Genomic DNA, 16,254 nt, shown 5'->3' on the forward strand with positions numbered 1-16,254 from the left:
CTCAGTAATAAAGCCTTTTGCTGCGGAGACGTCTGTCTGCTGATGTTCTGGAGAGCTTTCAACTATGGTTTTCTTTGTGCAAACTAGTGCAGAGGCCGTGCGTCTGCCTCGCGTGCCCAGTGTAACGGCGCGTCTGCCCGCCAGCTGGGCACTGAGGGAGACCGCCTGCCCGCACTCCCAGAGCTCCCTGCTCCCTGGTGTGTCCGAGTCCCACTCCGCGCCCCCTCCCCGACTTGTGCCTCTAGTTTTGTCATTTCAGGAGATTGGCTTTGTTCATTCACAGAATTTCTTTGAGATCCGTCTAAATCCAGTCAGTGCTTCCTTTCCTTTCATTGACTATTTCATTGTCTGGTTGTTCCCGTTCATGTAACCTAATCCCTTGAAGGCATCAGGCCATGGGGGTCTTTGGTGCTGTAACCTTAGGGACCCACATGGCTCTGGGGTAGAGCTCAGCTGTGCGGTTGCTGGGCCCAGCCAAGCGGGAGCCAGAGCTGTCTTCTCCCTCGGGACTAAGGGGGCGCCCTCCCCCAGGACAAGGCCCTTCCCGGCTGGGTCCTGTACACCTTCTGTCTCTTCCTTTTGACTCTGAGGAGACTGATGCCCACCCTTCCCTCAGGCCAGACCTCTACCTGCTCCCGGACCCAGATGTCCTCCCTGGCGGCCCTGCCTCGGGCTCCTTCCTCCCCTCTGGGCGCAGAGTGCGCGTTCTGTCGGTCGGGTGGTTAGCGACCTCCCTGCAGGCACATTCCCTTCTTTTGAGGCTGACAAGAATCTGAACTTGCAAAGGGCCTGCTGTTGTGTGAGAACCTGAACGTCTCAACTTCTTGTTGGCAGTTTCCCTCCCGTTGATGTGGGTGGAATTCTGTGGGAATCTGTCCGACTCCCTCTCCTCTCTCGAAAGCAAGTGCGTCATCACAGCAAGGGAAACAGGAAAGCCACCGTGGAGCCGAGGAGGGCGCTGGGCCCGGTGGGCACTGCAGCGCCAGTGTCGCCTGTCGGCCTGTGCCCCTGGCTAACATCGGGCGAGGAGCGTAGCCATGGAGGAGACGCCCGTTTGGACGGTTTTTCAGTGGCGGTTTTTGCTTTTGTGTGGTGCTCACGTTAGCCCCGTGTTGGCTGTGTGCCTGGGCCTCACTGGCCTTTGGCGAGGGCCATGGGTTCACGTGACAAATGTCCTTCGCTCGGCAGGGCTGTCTGACAAGAGGGGGCAGCGTGTCCAGAGGAGCCTGGGGCGGGGGCTCTGCGGGGTCTGGACGGGCCACCTCCCCAGGGGCCTCAGGGTTGGCTGTGAGTTGGGTGCAGTGAGAGCAGTGGGCACAGTGGGCGGCGTAAGGAGCAGCGCTTGGGGGGGGGGCGCCCTCTGTCGTGTGCACGGTCATGGTGAGGGCGGGGAAAGGAGTCTAAGCAGTCACGTGGATCACTGCCTTTATTGCATCTTTACTGTGAGTTTTGAAAAAATGCAGAACACAATCTAATATATAGAAAAATAAAATTTTGGCAACACAAACTGTTTAGGGAAATTAAATTGTATACTAATATTTTTCATATGTACTCAGCAGTGAAATATATTAACATTCTAAGGTGTCACTTCCGTGGTTATAAAAAATTTTAAGTTAATTTACAGTGCATATTGAAATAATACAAATTTAAATTTTTGTATTAATAAGGAAGCCCCCGTTTGCTAAAGTAGCATTAATGTCATTCACATCAGATTTTAATTTGTTATACTTGTTTGTAGTTCAGCAAATGCCCTTGATAATGAAAAATAATTAAAAAGTATTTACTTAGGACAAAAATAATGATCTATATAGAAAGGGGGGAAGGACAAAAGACTTTTTTATCTGCTTATGTAATTCAGATACATAGAATTTTCATCAATTTTCAAGGAATGGAGATATTAAGACACTAATAGGAAATCATTAGACTCATTAGTTTGAAGTCAGATGCTCACAAACTCTTCCATCCGTATGGTTTTAGGAACCAAAACTATGAGCACAAATAAAAGTGGGAAAGTTCACATTACCTTTCACATGTCCCTCAGGATCAAATTGCATCCATTTATTATGAATTAAACTTAAAGCCCATCATTTTTAAAAATAGTGCAGGCGTGCGGCTCCTTTAGTCCCACAGATCCTAGCACCTGGAGGAGTACGCACACACCTCCAGGCCGTCGCTGGGTCTGGTCAGGGGACTCGGGTAAGTGTGGTGTCACTCACACTGCGTTGTGGCGCGGTGAGCACTCTCCACTCGCGTTTAATTGGAACGGACGGACGGGCTCCAGCACCGTCTTCAGAACAGCCAGCAGCGCAGTTCACATCCTCAGATCTGGCCTCGGCCTTGGCACCTTCCTGAACCCCACACCATGCGGAGATGTCACGGGGGGGCAGAGCTGAGGAGGAGCGTCCAGACATGGGCAGGAGCTGGCGTGTCGCCGAGCAGCTCTATAAAACTAGAGCCGCTGCAGCCCGCTGACGTAGATACTCATTTCTATCATTTCTAGTAAAGTCTCTCACTTCCAAATTTAAGGGAGATCGTTTTCCTGGTCTGTCAGTTCAAGGGAACAATAAATAAAGTAGAAAAGGAAGAGTTCTTTTGCATATTCTGTGTGAGAACGGAACCATTATATTTGCGGAGGTGCGGACGCAGAGCCTCCGGCCACAGCTCCTCTATTCTTGTCCAAACCCCTCGGTCTCTTCTATGGCAAAAAGCAGCTTTTCCTTCAGTTGCTCATAACTCTTATACGGTGGCAGGTCCAAGCGATTGAAACTGGACAGAGAGAATCAGATTATTCAGTCAAGTGAGCTGAGAGTCTAGCAGTGTCCTTGAAGCACATTAGAAAAGGACAGGGTGGCCAAGTGTCCGACACGGACCTCATGCATTAACACAGACACCGTTCTGACAGCGGTCTGTTCCCTTCCAGTCCACACAGGCTGGCCCTGCAGTGGCCCTGCCTGCGTTTCCGCCCCCTTCCCCCTCTGCCCTGCTCCGCTCCCAAGTCACCTCATGTTTGCAGTTGCTTACGTCAGGGTTTGCAAACAGCCCTGTACAAAACATGTGCTTCCTGCGTCTCCACAGCCCACTGTCCATTAAACTCTGGCAAGGCCCCGCGAGGGTCCTGCCCGGCCACTGTCACCGCCTCCCTAGCACTGCTGCCTGGCTGTTGTCTGTGCGCCTTTCCCGGGAGCGGACAGGAGCGGGAGGAGCCCCTCGGCCTGTGTGTGCGCAGTGGCTGCGCGCCCGCGGGCTCAGGCAGGGCCATGCTTCCCAGGCGCTCAGCCAGAGGCCGCGCTGTGCTCTCTGCAGGGCGCTGCGTCCTGGTCTGTTCTCAAAACTGAACTCCGCCTACGCTAATGAGTCAGCAATGCTAATGGGTCTTACATGTAAAAAAGCAAAACACTGGCTTCCACCTTCCATTTAGGATTCAACTTACCACGTATGGCTTCTTGGTAACCAGGTGTCTTTCCCAACTTTTTCAATGCAAAACTTTTGAGGCCCGTTACTTCCTAAACCAGAAAAATAAGACAAAATTTATCTGGTCCTTCAAACCTTTCGGTGTTGCAACTAGTTACCTAACAGAACACGTCACGTGGTCACGCGGGTGATGGAGCAAGCGTCACATCTGCACAAAGACCAGGATCTAGGCCTGCTCCCTCCCCGCCCGCGCACGCCCTGTGACAGCCCGCAGGCGGCACTCACCCATGAGCTCGGCGAAGCCTCCCAGGGGCAGGCGGCAGGTCCCCGTGACGAACTGCAGCAGACGCATCCTCACCTCATTGTCCGTCTCCTTCACAAACTAACAGGTCAAAGTTAATGTTAATTCCACATTACCTTCAGTAATGAACGTAGTAGATCCTTAAAAATTATTCCCGAATTCCTTCCAGAAAATTAAGAGTGAACTTCAAGCCCAGCCCGGCACTCAGTGGCTGAGTGTGGACCTATAACTAGGAGGTCATGGTTTGGTTCCTGGTCAGGGCACATCCCTGATTGCAGGCCCAGTGTGGGGTGTGCAGGAGGCAGCCGATCAGTGATTCTCTCATGGATGTTCTCTCTCTCCCTCTCCCTCTCTGAAATCAATAAAAATATATTTCAAAGTATTTTTAAAAAATGAACTCCAAGAATAAGAAAATTTAACTCAAGTTGGTTCAAAAGGTAAGTGATAAAAGTGGTTGCAGCATTTACCGCTTATTAGGGCTGGCGCTGTGCTAGCAACACTAGAGACGTGGAAGGTTAGAAACGCCGTCATGGGACCCAGGTTTCCCCTCCGGAGGGGACCTGCCGCACAGCGCCATGTGCTTCTGGGGAGTGCAGCCCTCAATACTGGGAGGCGGGTCCTCCCATTAGCATCTCCACTGCACTCGCCAGACAAGGCCCAGAGGCAAAATGATGTGTCCTCCTCCAACACCAGGAAGGGCCAGGAGTAACACGGCCCTGCCGGTTCGGAACCACTTCCTCCCAACACCGATCCCCTTTGTCCTTCAGACTTGGAAACCCAGAGTGATCTAGTTCACCAACCACAGAGCAGCAAGGTACGGCCACCCCTCTGAGCTGGTCTCACCAGAGGTGGGAGCAGACAGGTGTCAATCCAGCCACTGTGTGGCCGTGCACAGCTGTGTGGCTGACATGCTCATCAGACAAGGAACCGCTGTGAGCAGCTCTGGCGTAAACCTCGCACTGTCCCCAACACCAGCCCCATCCAGGAAGCAGTCACGGGGCCTTAGGAAGCCTGGGCTCAGCTCCTCAGGCCTAGACACGACAGGCGCAAACCAACCGCTGGAATGAGCCTGAGGGATGACAGAGGCTCAGGGCAAAGGTCACGGGGCAAGGGCAGTCCCCCCTCAGCCTCAGCTGCCTGCTCCCATCCCCCAGGCTCCTCTGCAGGAGGGTCCTTTGAGTCAAACACTACCACCCTCTCCAGGGCAGAGCGCTGAGAACGGGCAAGTTAATTTGCTCAGCCCCCTCCCCACACCCTCAGGGTCACCTCTGCGGAGTGTGCCAATCACGCTGCAACAAATGCTCTGGGAGGTGCCATTGTGCACGTCAGAATGTATCTTTAAGATCAATTTCTACAAGTGTCCACGTCTGCAAAGTATTAAGCAGTAAACACGTGACCCAAGTCCTTAGGACAGTCTTTCTCTAGTAACACAAGCACGGGGACGGAGCAGGACACCAGCCCAGTCTGGGGCTCCGTGAAGTCTGTCCCGGTGCAGACGCTGTATATTTTGAAATACACACAAAACAAAAGTCTATTCAAGATCAGGACATGGGACGTGGATGCCCAGAGCCGAGGGCAGAGGGGAGAGCCCCCTGCCCTGTGGGCGCTCTAACTCCGAGCCTCAGTGTCCCCAGACTGTCTCATAACCACCTCCTGCACTCACAGAACCTGCAGGAGACTTTGAAGTCTGACGGGCTCCAGCACCGTCACAGAGACTTTGGGCCTGTGACTCACTCATTCTCACCCAGGACACAGCCAGCCAGCTGGACCGCATGGTCGCACTGGTCACGTCTGAAGCCAGCTGCAGTTAAACTAGCACCCCGAGTACCGTTTTAGAAAAATAAGCGGTCACCTGCCAAAACCAGACGATCTGCTTGCTGTTGCGGGTGTAGTGCCGGTACACGGTGTTCCTCTGCCAGTCGGACAGGTCCACCTCCTGCATGCCGCACAGCATCACCTGGGGGCGAGGCTCCGTCAGGCCACAGGGACACGCCCGCAGGTCTGCACTAGCTTAGCCATGCTTACTGAACCAGAGTAACTTCAAGAAAACAGTCAGCTATGCTGCAAGGGCACCTCCACTACTGTAAACACCCTAAATGAGGGGCCCAAGTTATTGATGAGTTTCAAACAAATTTCTGCTTTCTTAAAATTTATGCTCTTTTTTCCTTAAAAACACACTGTTATTCATTTATGCAGGCAAGAGCCGGCAGACAGGAAGCAGAGGGTGCCAGGGCTGGGGAGCGTGAGTATGGAGGTGTTTAATGGGCGTCGGTTTTTCAGGATGGAAGTTCTGGCCATCTGCTGTGTCATACTGTGAGCATGTGAACACTGACCAGTGGCTGAGATGGCAAGTTTGAGTTATGTGCTGGCAGGCTTCTAACAAGTCTAAGTGCAGCTGAGGCCGCTAGGAACTCATGACTTTAAAATCGGACCCTTGGGCCCTCCCGCAGACCTTTCTTCCCCAGCCCGAGGCCCGTCAGCGGACGGGAAGGAGAGCCGAGGCTCCGTCTGTCAGTCACTTCTGGCGAGGGCGGCTGAAAGGGTCCGCGGGTCGGAAGGTGAGGGCTGGGTGTGAGTCTCAGCTGTGTCCCTAACCCCTGCTGGGTCTTGGATGAGACATCACCACTTCGCTCCTGTGCCAAGCACTGGCCGAGATGAACTCGACACGTCTCCGCTGGTTGAGATTCAATAGTTCTTTTTTGGGGCAAGCGGGACTGTTTCCTCCTTGCTCTCGGTGCGGCCATTTAGGGAGGATCTAGAGGGGACCACGCTCGGAGATTGGCTTTGGGTAGGAGACCCGTGACTACAGGAATGAAATCACCCTCTTCAGGTACCAGGCTCCGCAATGCGGTGTCGTCCCCGAATGTAGGCGGCAGTCCCAGCAGGCTGTGCTGCTTGTTCTTTACGGCTGGGCTCATCTTGCTCAGAACTACTCTTTACACAGGGAGACGGTAAACAAACAGCTGGCCTCTGGGGTGTGCCGTGCAGAGAAAGCAGAAGGGGCGCCTCTTTCAAACGATGTGCCAGGACCAGCTCACAAAAAGGGCCTTTGGGACAGTGACTGAAGGAGGCCCGTGTCTGAGGGCAGCAGTCCAGCAACACAGAGAATACACACGGCCTCCGCCTCCTTAAGGAAGAGCAAAGAACCGTGGGAACGTACGTCACTGGAAAGTTCCTCTGACAGAAGGCTGGCACGCAGCTGATCGGAGAATGCCCACAGCCCTCGCCACTTTGGCTCAGTGGAGAGAGCGTGGGTCTGCGCACTGAAGGGTCTCGGGTTCGATTCCAGTCAAGGGCACAGGCCTGGGATGCAGGCTCCAGGCAGCCAATTAATGATTCTCTCTCATCACTGATGTTTCTAGGTATCCCTCTCCCTCTCCCTCTCTGAAACCAATAAAAATAAAATAAAATCTGATCACTCGCTGCTGCACCAGGCCTTCAGGAGGCCCCCCCCAGGCACGCGGCTGCACCGGGGAGGCCCCTTGCGCCTGGCCGCTGACTGCCCAGCCGTCTCCGCTCGGGGGAGACGGGTCCGGCCGTGCCGCAGCATCTAGACCTGGGGACGTGCTTCCGTGGAAGCCAAGCCCCTTCCCGCTCCCGCTCCCAGGACACGATCCCGGAGCCCACCTCCAGCTCCTTCTCGTCGAAGTACTGCAGCCACTGCAGGGGCACCACCTCGTTGAAGCCGTCCAGGAAGGCCTGCGTCTGCTCCTGCACGCCACGCGAGAAGCGCCACTCGGTCATCAGCCTGGAGAGACGGGTCAGACGGGCCGCAGTGTGGGGAGCGGCTTAGAACACCAGCACTTCTACAGCCTCCACACACATGTACGTGTGCAGTTTTTGAGTTAACACGTCCACTCCTTGAGGACATCAGGACCAGCACATGTGCAGCTGTAAAGGGTGCTTTTCAGGAGGCATGAGCATGGAGGGTGGGGGGTGGGATGGGGGGAATACAAGGTGTGGCCACCAGAGGGCACTCCTCCTGACTCAGCTCTCCACGGAGACAGCAGGGCACGGGCTGGGACAGACCGTGTGTCCCTGTTAGAGCCCCACGCTGATTTCCTGGAGAGCCTGGAGGTTTCCTAACATCCAGAGGAGAAAGATGGAGGAGGAACAGAGCGCCGGAGGAGACAGGCAGCTGTGAATGGTGGCAAGAGGAGGCACACTGGCCAGGGCGGGAAGCAGCACCGGGCCGGCTTCTCACCTCCCCTGCTGCTGGAGGAGGGCTGACTCGTTTCCAAGGCAACCATTCAGCTGCCTCCAAACTTCCCTTCCTCTGTGACCAGGCCCTCAACTCTGCCCAGCTGCACCCACGGGCTCCGACTGCTCTTCTCGGAGTGACGATGCTCCCAGGCCCAGCACAGGGACAGCAGTCGCCTCAGGGGACACCCGCTCAGAGGAAGTGAGGCTGTGAGTGACCTGGGACAGGCACTGGGATAGGAGGAGGGGGCACAGGACCTTAATGACCGCAGGGTGAGAAGAGAGCCCACGGCATGTCTGTTCCAGTCCTGGACCAGGAACTCCCTGGGGAACGCTCCCCTGGGGGACAGAGCGGCAGGACTGGGCTTGCGCCTATGCGCTGGCCTGCAGGGGCCCGAGCTAGACCTGATTGGAGTGACACCGAGGAATGCAGCGTGGACAACTGTGATTTCCCTCGCGGTCAGAAAGCGACGCAGCCTGGCCAGGGGCTCAGTTAGTTGAGCATCGTCCCATGCACCACAAGGCTGCGGGTTCGATCCTGGTCCGGGCACATGTGCAGGTCGTGGTTTTGATCCCATCGGGGCACATACAGGAGGCAGTCAGTCAATGTTTCTCTCTCCCTCCCCCTTTCTCTCTCAAATTAATAAAAACATTCCTCGGGTGAGGATTAAAAAAAAAAAGTGCGTGAATCCAGCTCTCCTGAGGTGGAAAAAGCAAGCTACAGAATAATGTATACTCTAGGATCCCATTTTGGAAACAATTATAAAAAGCAAAAATGGCCTGGCAGGCGTGGCTCAGTGGTCAACCTATGAACCAGGAGGTCAGGGTTTGATTCCCGGTCAGGGCACATGCCTGGGTTGTGGACTCCATCCCCAGTGGGGGGTGTGCAGAAGGCAGCTGATCCATGATTCTCTCTCATCACTGAAGTGTCTATCTCTCCCTTTCTCTTTGAAATCAATACAAATAATAATATATAAGAAGAAAAAGCAAACACAAGATCTCAAAGGAGGAGCAAGGAGGACACCGAGAACCCAAGTCTGGAGGAGGGCCCGGCCAGGACTAGAAACGGCACAGGAGGCGGTGGGAGGGCAAGTGAGAAAAGCGCTGGTCGTGGGCCAGGAGCGGTGCAGGGGCCGGGCCAACGGCCTGTGCGCTGCTTTTGTACAGTGTGTGAGCTCAACAGTCTTTACGTTTTTAATTTAAAAAATGGTGAAAATTTGAAAAGAATAATAGTCCATGATCTGAAACCCGACAAAAGCCAGCTGCTGAGCGCACTTGGCACCTCCTGCCTCCTGTCCGGCTGCTTGGGCTCCCGCGGGGCCCTGTGGCGGGCGGGCTGTGTGGGCTGAGCCTGAAGAGTCGGGGCCAGTTGTTCCCTGCAAGAGTCTGCGTTCACCTGGCTGCAAACGGAACCGTTTCTGGGGCTCAGCGAGGACTCGCACAGAACAAGGGGGGCGGGAGGTGACGCCTTGAGAGCAGCTGGAAGACAGATGCTGGGACAGAAGCTGTGGCAGGGGCACAGCCAGGGGCCATGGGGAGGGACACAGGAGGCGGGAGTGATTGCAGGGCGGGAACTTGAGTGCTGCTGGGCGCCTACCGGTGCCACGGAGAGAGGGAAGGGAAGGAAAACGCGGGGTGATCGGGTGCTCCCTGAGGAGCCGGGGGGAGCGGCGCAGACAGGTTAGTGCCAGTGCGGTCGGGTGCTGTGGGAGCCTCACCCAATGTACTCGTCCTTGTTGTCCTCGGTCACCAGGATGCTGGCCCCTCCCAGCTTCAGGTCGTGCGAGGTCACTTTTCCCAAGATCTCCATGTCCACGGAAAAGTACATTTCCAAGCCACATTCTTCAATGTTGTTGTCTCTGGTGGTAAAAACACATACACTCTGACTAACAAGACAGACAAACTGGTTTCCAGAAAAGGCCTTGAGAAGATAACCCTTCCAACCTTATCCAGATGAGGGAGTTGTAGAACTCAGGGTCAATGGACTCCAAATCCTTGATCGTCAGCTTTTTACTGAGCATGCGCTTGTAGAAGGGCAAGGAGAAGCCAGTGTCGATAAACTTTCCGTGGAAAAGCGCCTGCAGAGAAAACAAAGCATTGATTTGAAGGCTGACAAACGGCTTTCTCACTGAGAAGCACCCAGGAACTGGGATCCCGAGGCTGCACCTGCTCAGCTGCCTCCCGTCCTGCGAGAGTCAGAGGGGGACCAGGGCGCCCACCCCCACTAACGCACTTTCTAAGCCGGGGCGCCCGCACATCCTGCCTTCCCTGCTCGGCGCCCCTGCACCTGGCTGTGGCTCAGCTGTCTGGGCCCAGAGCTGCGTCTGTACCCGACCCAGGCCCTGCGGGTCCCAGCACCACGCGGGGAGCTTCCCCAGCCTGGCTCTCGGCCCTTCCAGGGACTTGAACTCAGTGAAGCGATCAGCACCTGCCAGGGCTGCTGTGGTCGTGGCTCCCGTGGTTCCTGAGCCATCTTGGTGCACCCTGCCTGCACAGGGCTCAGAATCTACGGCAGTCACAGCAGGACCTCTGCCCGGAGCCGTAAGCCCCAGAACTGCAGCCTTCTCTCACCGTAGTTAGACACCACACCTTCAAACCCCACGCCTGGGAAACCCAGCTCTCAGCCTCCAGCCTGTGGCCGGCGAGGAACAGGCCAGAGTGGTGCCGGGCCACGCACCTGGCTCCTGCCCACACCCTGTGGGCCACGCAGAGCGCCTGCCTGGAGCTGCCTCGCACGGGGCCAGCGGTGGCTCTGCTGCCCGGGATCAGCCTCAGAGGGTGCCAGGGTCCCCACAGCTCACGCCCAGCTCCGCAAGGCTCCTCTGCGCCCACGAGCCCCCTAGGTCTCTCCACGCTCTCTGCACCATCAGCAGCAGCAGAGGGATGCTGGCACCCTCATTCTCGACCCATCAGCTCTGTCACTGCCCGCCTCTCTGACCCTCGCAGCAAACTTCCTCGCCCCTGTCTGCTCTCACGGCCCTGCTCAGACCTGCCGCGCAGCCGGGGGACAGTTCCCCGCTCCCTGTTCCCTGGGCACCAGTCCTACTGGACTTGGCCCCTCCTCCTTGGCGCTTTCCTGGCTCCTTCTCAGCTTGTCTCCCTGACACAGGTCCTCGGGCTTCCCATTGGCCACACCCGCTCCCTGGATGTGCACGCAGCCTCCCCTCCTGCCCCTCCCTGCCATCGGCCTGCCGCTACCCGTCCACCCCTGGAGGTCCACCGGTGTCTGACACCCAGCAAACCAACCCGCATCTGATGCCCCAGCTCCCAGGCTTGCTCTTGCCAGGACCCAGTCCCCTGAGGAAGCCGACTGCAAGGGGACACATGGGCCTCACTCAACGCCCTCCCTCCCACCCATAGGCCACTTGGCCTTCCTGCCCCGCACTGCCCACTTCGCCTGGTGCCCCGCCCCCCCAACCATAGGCTCCCACCACACCCATACCGCTGGGTGCCAGCCAGGCCACCAGCCAGGCCACGGGGGTCAGAACTGCACTCCGCAGGCCTGCCCTGTGGCTCCCTCTGCCCCGAAGTTCCTGCTACGAGCTGTGCTCGGATGAGCAGACACACCAAGGACAGCACATGCCATTTGCCACCTCTGCAGCAGCGTTTCAGCGACGGGGTCGGCGCAGGCTCACCATGGCGATGAAGCGGCCGATGAAGCAGAAGTAGGACAGGTGGTCCGGGTTGATGGTGGACGCGGGGTTGATCTGCAGGCAGTAGTTGTTCTTGCCCGCGTACTCGAACAAGCAGTACATGGGGTTCAGGACTTCGTGGGAGAGCAAGAAAAACCATTCCCTAGGGGAGACAAGGTGAGTCCCTGCCAGCGTCCACACGCACGGGGGCTCGAAACACACCACACTTGCACAGCGCTGCCAGCCGCTGCGAGCACAGGGCCGTGCGCCACCTGCACGCTCCCTGTCTGCAGGCCGTCCAGCTCCGCCTCGGCAGAGCCCGCGTTCCCTTGGTCCCGCTCAGCAGCCTGCAGCTCTTTTCAGCAGGTGACCTGCCCCTACCAGACTGTAAGCTCCTCGCCAGGAAGGCCGCCTCCGTGACCCTCACTCACAGATGGCGGAGGGCGGGACATACTGCTGTGACACTGAGACAGCCTGGCTGCCGTGGGACACTTAGTTTACTGCCAATGCGTTAAAAATGGAACTAAAATTAAAAGGCAAAATCTTTAAATGTGATAAACATTCTCTAACTTATTACCTTCTGTTTTGCCTCATTTATAAAAGTCTAATAGGTGAAATGCAGCTACATAAAAGATTAATAACTTATATGACAAAGCAAGCTCAATTTCTTCTAAAGCAGCTCCAACCGCAGTGGCTGGTGAGTGGGCACAGGGGGCCACAACCCCCCCCCCCCCCACTGTATCCCTCATCGAAGTTTTATCAGTTTAAAGAACAATGATTGCTGGGCATATAATCAGTCCTATGACAGGCAGAGTGGGCACGGGAGTGAGTGCCCGCTATAATTCCCGCAGCACCTCTGATTCAGCCAATCGATACGTGATGACGTCAAATCGTGAGTCTAGTGCTTTTTAAAAAGAAGCCAGAAATCTTGATTCTTAAGCATAATCTAGTAATTTTCTTTAATGCTGTCAAGTAATTTTAAAAATTTAAAATAAAAATGGGGCTACCCCGATGCAGGCTAGACCCAGCCTGGCAGCCCGTTTACAAATGTTTTTAGGACAGAGAAGGAGCCCCAGACGAAATCAGCTCAGAAGTGATAGGAGCCCATTCCTGAAGCTAAATCCAGTCCCTCACCAACTGCGCCCAGCGACTTCCTGCTGCACCAGGAGGGGCCAAGCTGAGAAGGGCTCGGCCCCAGAACCGAGCAGCCAGGTCCTGGCTGCTGTGCGTCACTGTCAGCAAACACAGCTCAGAGAACAGGGCCTCCACCAGGAGGGCTGGCCCCTGGCAGCGGGCTGGCTGGACAGCAGGGAAGAGGGAGACGAGCGAGAGCGGGCATACAGCACCCCCCCCCCCCCCCCCAACAACTGAGGACAGAGGCTGAAAACCAGGAGCAGCAGACCAGCCAGCGGAGCCCGGAGAAGGAGATCACAGCAGAGGCAGCAGCAGGCAGCACTGCGAACGGCGCGGGGACAGGTGGGAACACCAAGGACATGGAAAAGGACAAGAGAAAGCGCCCGAGACCAGAGGAGACGCCACACGCCCAGGGCACAGGGACAGAAAGAAGGTTCAAACGCGTAATGGAGAAAACGTCCCTGACAGGAAGGAAGACCTGCCCGTGCTCCTGAGCCATCTTTCTCTATAAAACCGAGCCAGTGACATCACTGAACCCCAAGGACAAGGACTGAGGTTTCCGCGGAGGGCCCGCGCTGGCAGCCCTCACCTCCATGCCAGAGGACAGGAGGCACGTGCACACGACCTTCATGCAAGAAAGCCACCTCTGGCCAGGCTGCCATTTGTGTACCAGAGCAACAGAAGACACATTCTGAAAACTGCAGGAATCAACCACCCTGTGAATGCTGAATAAGCCAAAGCAGCACACCAGTCAAAACAAGGAATCAGGGAGTAAGAAAAGTATGTACAGAGGGACGGACTACACGCAGTAACGCTGTCCAAATGTAAAACTAAACCAACCGAGTTGCGGTAAAGGAGGCTCAGACACTGCCATGCAGTCGGGCCTGGTAAAAACCACCCCCATTTCATTTCTGAGCCGCGCCTTCCTTTTCCGCGTCTGAGCGTTTCTGACCTTGGGAAACACAATAGACGTAACACAGACACTTATTGTGATAGGTAGTGTTTCTTTTCCGAAAAACCTTAATGAGAAAATAGGCTAATTCAACCAAAGCTGATGCCCCCCTCTCTAACACCCCCCTCCCCCACCCGGGCCCATCTCCTGCTGTGACTGGTGGTCCTGGCCCCGTGAACCTGCGGTCAGAAAGAGAGCTGTTTTTATGAGAGCAAGTTTAATTCTTTGGAAAGACTTAATGGAAGTATTTGCTAAAAACTAAATCACTGTCAAATTAGGTGCACAAAGCAATCGAGGGGAAAACACTGACAGGATGGCTCAGTCCCAGCTTCCCAAGTGTCTACTGTTCATAGTATGTTGAGTGAATGTGGACAGCTGAATTCTCAGCAGGACTCAGACTGGATTAGCAACACAAACAACCGACTGCTACAACAGTGAACGCTATGGAACAGCCTTGCACGCTGACCTGTGAGTCACGGCACATGTGCAGGAGGGAGCGTGGGCAGGGCAGTGCCACGGGAGAGGATCGGCTCCACAGGGACGAGGAGAGATGTCCACTAGGTAAACACAGCAGACACAGGCACACATGCAGACACAACGTACACGTGTGCGGAGAAACCAAGAGGCAACGGGAGCAACAGTAGTGGTTACCGCTAGAACTGTGCACACATTTCATTTTGATTTCTAAAAATACTGGATTGCTATTAAAAACACATCTTTTCAAGAACACACCCCTTGCATAAGTGCAGACACACTATCTAAAAGCAGATGCCTTAGCTTACCTTGCTAAACCGCCATAATCAAGTCCTTCCTCTCCTCTAAATATTACATAGAGTCGCCTCCTCAGGTCATAGGGTTTTAATGCCATAATCTAAAAAGAAGCAGGGACATTTAAACACAAACATGTAGCACAAATTTCTCCTATAAACAATTCAATGTAAATTTCATCTGTATTTTCAAAATCACACCCTTGCTTATGTCACCCAGCAATGCCCTGCGCTCTGCAGACCAAGGGGATGGCTCAGAGTGCAGCTCAGCTCTCCCCTCGGGTTCCCCTCCCCCATGCGCTGAGGTGCTCTACCCGGGGTCAGCCTGACCCAGAGCGCCTGGAGGCTGGAGACCATTCCTCCCTCACATCCCGCCAGCCCCACCCAGGCCTGGAGGAGGGGCGGAGCCACAGAGGGAGAAGCTGAGCCCTGCTCCTGCCAGCGCCTACTCCATTCCCAGGAGCAGGAGGACGTGGAAGACGTGCATTCACCACGGTGAGTCTTAATCACCACCGCCAACAGCCTGCGTAACAATCTCTGGCTTACGATACAGTCCCCAGGGAACAGGCTTGCCTTCTGGGGAGCAGTGAGTTCCGTCCCACGTCAGAATCTGAGCTGTGGCTGCACGCGTGGTCAGGCCCAGCACAGGCGGGCACCGAGCCACGGCTGCACGTCACATAGGCCATGACTGCCTCAGGCGAGCCCAGAACAAGGCAGCCTGAGTGTGGAGGCACACTCCCCGAAATAAAGCTCAGACAGAGCTTGGACGGGGCCCTCTGCCACTCGTTTACCACCTGTGGCAGCTGCAGGGAGAGCCCTGCCCCACGCACAGCGGTCAGAGAGCCAGGACGAGGGCATCTGGCGCACAGGCCCCTGGGTCCTGGCGGGAGTGCTCTGTGGGGACAGGACAGACGTATGTGAGGAGCTCTCCACCTCATCACAGACAGAGAGCTGACAAGACTCTGACTTTGTCCTTACATATTCTGTGGGGGACTCGGGCGAGGAGACACGTTCCCCTCGCTTACCCGCCCACCACGTGCTTCTGCACACCTGCTATGCGCCGGCCGTTGCAGTGGCCGAGCAGCTGTTCTCCCACCCAGTGGCAGTCCCATCCACCGGGCAGAAGCCAGCGCCTCAGGAGCATGGCATTTACACCGGACTGGCCGCAGCGTTAGGAAAGGCGTATGCAAATAGCTGCGTAGCTTTACCTAGTCAATTTTAACTTGGTAGGATTACCAAGACTTTTGTTGAGTTAGGAGGTCTTAGCTAAGTGTCAAAATGTCCCAGAAGCCGTTGAGGCTTCCCTCCGCCACCTCGCCCGCGGCCGAATGGTTGTCAGCCCACACCTCGCCCGTCAGGTGGAGGGTGCGTGGGGCGAGTGAAATGCCAACACCCGGCTCAGGGCAATGGTCATTGCCAGCTGCCTTCTGCGTGGCGATGGTGTCTACAGCTCGCCGTCCCTCACAAGGGTCAGGCCCGCTGGGGCTTCTGATGGAGCCTTACCTGCTGGAAGGAATCTTCGAACAGCGTCTGCCGGGACACGTTGATCTTTACGTGACTGGGGAGTGCGTTGGACTAAAAACAAAAACAACACCGTGGCATCACGTAAGCTCGGAAGCAGCACTGTGTACGGATGGGACTACATGCTAGGACGGGAGCCCCAGTCAGCACCTCGTACCTGGCACAGGTATCGGAAGTGAGCAAGCTTCCACCGAAAGCTGCGCTCGTAGGCGATCTGCGGGCCACCTTTAGCTCTAGAGAGAGAACAGCAGGGGTCAGCTCGTGGGCCAGGGTGGGCTCTGTACGCTCAGCGAGGCGAGGAGGGACAGGACAGCACTGGCCGGGAGAGCAAGGGGG

The 16,254-nt window shown here is 55.8% G+C and overlaps 1 protein-coding gene across 15 annotated transcripts in view; it reads right to left on the bottom strand.

The window, feature by feature from the left end:
- Window positions 1-1,408: 1,408 nt before the first annotated feature.
- Window positions 1,409-16,254, bottom strand: part of WWP1 (WW domain containing E3 ubiquitin protein ligase 1) — an 82,187-nt gene continuing 67,341 nt past the window's right edge. For all 15 annotated transcript variants that reach the window (XM_059672063.1, XM_059672067.1, XM_059672072.1 and 12 more), the window contains 11 exons: window positions 16,076-16,151; window positions 15,901-15,972; window positions 14,413-14,501; window positions 11,548-11,707; window positions 9,857-9,990; window positions 9,631-9,771; window positions 7,340-7,460; window positions 5,565-5,669; window positions 3,697-3,793; window positions 3,431-3,503; window positions 1,409-2,766 (listed from right to left, as the gene is read on the bottom strand). In XM_059672063.1, coding sequence (XP_059528046.1) covers window positions 2,667-2,766; window positions 3,431-3,503; window positions 3,697-3,793; window positions 5,565-5,669; window positions 7,340-7,460; window positions 9,631-9,771; window positions 9,857-9,990; window positions 11,548-11,707; window positions 14,413-14,501; window positions 15,901-15,972; window positions 16,076-16,151 — 1,168 coding nt within the window. In that variant the 3' untranslated portion in view covers window positions 1,409-2,666. The remainder of the gene's footprint in view (window positions 2,767-3,430; window positions 3,504-3,696; window positions 3,794-5,564; window positions 5,670-7,339; window positions 7,461-9,630; window positions 9,772-9,856; window positions 9,991-11,547; window positions 11,708-14,412; window positions 14,502-15,900; window positions 15,973-16,075; window positions 16,152-16,254) is intronic.

The sequence above is a fragment of the Myotis daubentonii genome, chromosome 17 (genome assembly GCF_963259705.1).
Source record: "Myotis daubentonii chromosome 17, mMyoDau2.1, whole genome shotgun sequence".
Lineage (NCBI taxonomy): Eukaryota > Metazoa > Chordata > Mammalia > Chiroptera > Vespertilionidae > Myotis > Myotis daubentonii.